This window comes from Sapajus apella, unplaced genomic scaffold (genome assembly GCF_009761245.1).
Source record: "Sapajus apella isolate SASKATOON/1434 unplaced genomic scaffold, GSC_monkey_1.0 scaffold146, whole genome shotgun sequence".
Classification (NCBI taxonomy): Eukaryota; Metazoa; Chordata; class Mammalia; order Primates; family Cebidae; genus Sapajus; species Sapajus apella.
This window is the reverse complement of record NW_022437086.1, coordinates 1,516,951-1,519,625: the sequence shown is the minus strand read 5'-3', so window position 1 is coordinate 1,519,625 and position 2,675 is coordinate 1,516,951. Positions and strand designations below refer to the sequence as shown.

At 44.0% G+C, this 2,675-nt stretch overlaps 1 protein-coding gene across 1 annotated transcript in view; it reads left to right on the top strand.

Annotated features, from left to right (window-relative positions):
- The window catches only part of VKORC1L1 (vitamin K epoxide reductase complex subunit 1 like 1), an 82,152-nt gene that overhangs the window by 71,281 nt on the left and 8,196 nt on the right, over positions 1 to 2,675 (top strand). Inside the window, exon 2 of the mRNA XM_032264773.1 lies at positions 1,113 to 1,222. Coding sequence (XP_032120664.1) covers positions 1,113 to 1,222 — 110 coding nt within the window. The remainder of the gene's footprint in view (positions 1 to 1,112; positions 1,223 to 2,675) is intronic.

Genomic DNA, 2,675 nt, shown 5'->3' with positions numbered 1-2,675 from the left:
CAGCCTCCTGAGTAGCTGGGATTACAGGCACGCGCCACCATGCCCAGCTAATTTTCTGTATTTTTAGTAGAGACAGGGTTTCACCATGTTGACCAGGATGGTCTCGATCTCTTGACCTCGTGATCCACCCGCCTCGGCCTCCCAAAGTGCTGGGATTACAGGCTTGAGCTACCGCGCCCTGCCTTTTTTTTTTTTTTTAAGGAGTTTTGCTCTTGCCCAGGCTGTGGTGCAGTGGCACGATCCCGGCTCACTGCAACCTACACATCCTGGGTTCAGGTGGTTCTCCTGCCTCAGCCTCCCAAGGAGCTGGGATTATAGGCGCCCGCCATCACACCCACCTGATTTTTTGTATTTTGAGTAGAGATGGGGTCTCACCCCGTTAGCCAGGCTGGTCTCAAACTCTTGACCTCAGGTGATCACCCACCCATCTCGGCCTCCCAAAGTGCTGGGTTTACAGGCATGAGCCACCACACCTAGCCCTACATTTAAAAAATACATTCCCAGGATATTTCTTAATGAATATCCTGGTGAAATTTGTGAAGAAACAACTTTTCAATCTACATTCTTTGAGTGAATAAATAGCAGAGCTTAATCTATGACTTTAGCTAGGGGCCATTGTGTCCCAGAGGACATTTGGCAATGACTGTGACTGTTTTGGTAGTCACACCTGGGGTGAAGGCCAGGGATGCTATTAGTTATGTAATGCGCAGGAGACCCCCAGCACAAAGAATTATCTAGTCCAAAATGTCAGTGGTCCACTGGTAAGAGACCCTGGCTAAGCATAGAGAGATCTCCTTCTGCAAACACTAATGTCATTGGAAAAAGAATACTTGGCCCTACCTTTTGGAGAAGGGAATATAGAGAAATTGGCAACTTAGAGAATCAGATGGGTATACTGGCACTTTTAGATATGTTCATTTTAGAGCCATATTTTTAATCAGAAATCTAGTGACTGGCCTCCCTCTTTGGGGTAAATCAATCTTTCCACACAGGACATTTAAGACATTTGGCAACTTAGTTGATTTTAGAATTGGATAACATTCTCAAACAATTTTACATTTTTTAAATAGGGAAATTCAAATATAGGGTTACTGGTTTTCCTTATTTTACAGATGGGGTCGAGGATTTGGTCTTTTGGGTTCCATTTTTGGAAAGGATGGTGTATTAAACCAGCCAAACAGTGTCTTTGGACTTATATTTTATATACTACAGTTATTACTTGGTAAGTATTTATCAATACCAAAATAAGTTTGTTATCATCCATTTAGAACTTTGTGTCTTTGCCCTGAAGTGTCTTGATGTTAAATGAAAGCATGTGTTATTTATACTAGTATGTACAACATTTTTGTGTTGTGAAAACTTGATTCACTAAGATTTTTATTATATTAATGTTGAACTTGATGTCAGTTGCTGTTTAATAATGGAGAGCAGCATCTCATGATGTCCAGAAACCAGTCCCATTCAAAGAAATGATCACTGCCATCTTCCCTATAAAATTTTTCCTTAAAGACTCTGTAGCCTTTTAAAAACATCATCTATTAAGGAAACGTTAACAAGAAACCATATTCAGAATCCCATCACCTTTACACATGCACTATTTCTATTGTCTTCTGCTTTTAAAAATAATTTTGGGGCCGGGCGCGGTGGCTCAAGCCTGTAATCCCAGCACTTTGGGAGGCCGAGGTGGGTGGATCACGAGGTCAAGAGATCGAGACCATCCTGGTCAACACGGTGAAACCCCGTCTCTACTAAAACTACAAAAAATTAGCTGGGCATGGCGGCGCGTGCCTGTAATCCCAGCTACTCAGGAGGCTGAGGCAGGAGAATTGCCTGAACCCAGGAGGCGGAGGTTGCGGTGAGCCGAGATCGCGCCATTGCACTCCAGCCTGGGTAACGAGAGCGAAACTCCGTCTCAAAATAAAATAAAATAATTTTGGGCTGGGCGCGGTGGCTCACGCCTGTAATCCTAGCACTTTGGGAGACTGAGAAGGGCAGATCGCTTGAGCTCAGGAGTTCGAGACCAGCCTGGGCAACATGGCAAGACTCTGCCTCTACAGAAAATGCAAAACTTAGCCAGGCACAGTGGCACACGCCTGTAATCCCAGCTACTTGAGAGGCTGAGGTGAGAGAATCGCTTGACCCCAAAAGGTGGAGGTTGCAGGGAGGCGAGATCACACCACTGCACTGCAGCCTGGGGGACAGAGCAAGACCCTGTCTCAAAAACTAATACTAATTTTACGTGAACTGTGTTTCAACATAGTGTTATTTATCCTAAGTGTTATTGTTAACGTCTAGGTTTCACACTTTTTGCTTCTAAATAATGCTGCAGTGATCAACTTGTTTAAAGATCTCCTGCTCCTTTCTTCTTTGAATTGTCTCCACAGAATAAATTTCTAGGCATAGAATCAAAAAACAGATATTTTCAGTTTTTTTGTTTTGTTTTGTTTTGTTTTGTTTTTTTGGAGACGGAGTTTCACACTTGTTACCCAGGCTGGAGTGCAATGGCGCAATCTCTGCTCACCGCAACCTCCGCCTCCTGGGTTCAGGCAATTCTCCTGCCTCAACCTCCTCAGTAGCTGGGATTACAGGCACGCGCCACCATGCCCAGCTAATGTTTTGTATTTTTAATAGAGACGGGGTTTCACCATGTTGACCAGGATGGTCTCGATCTCTTG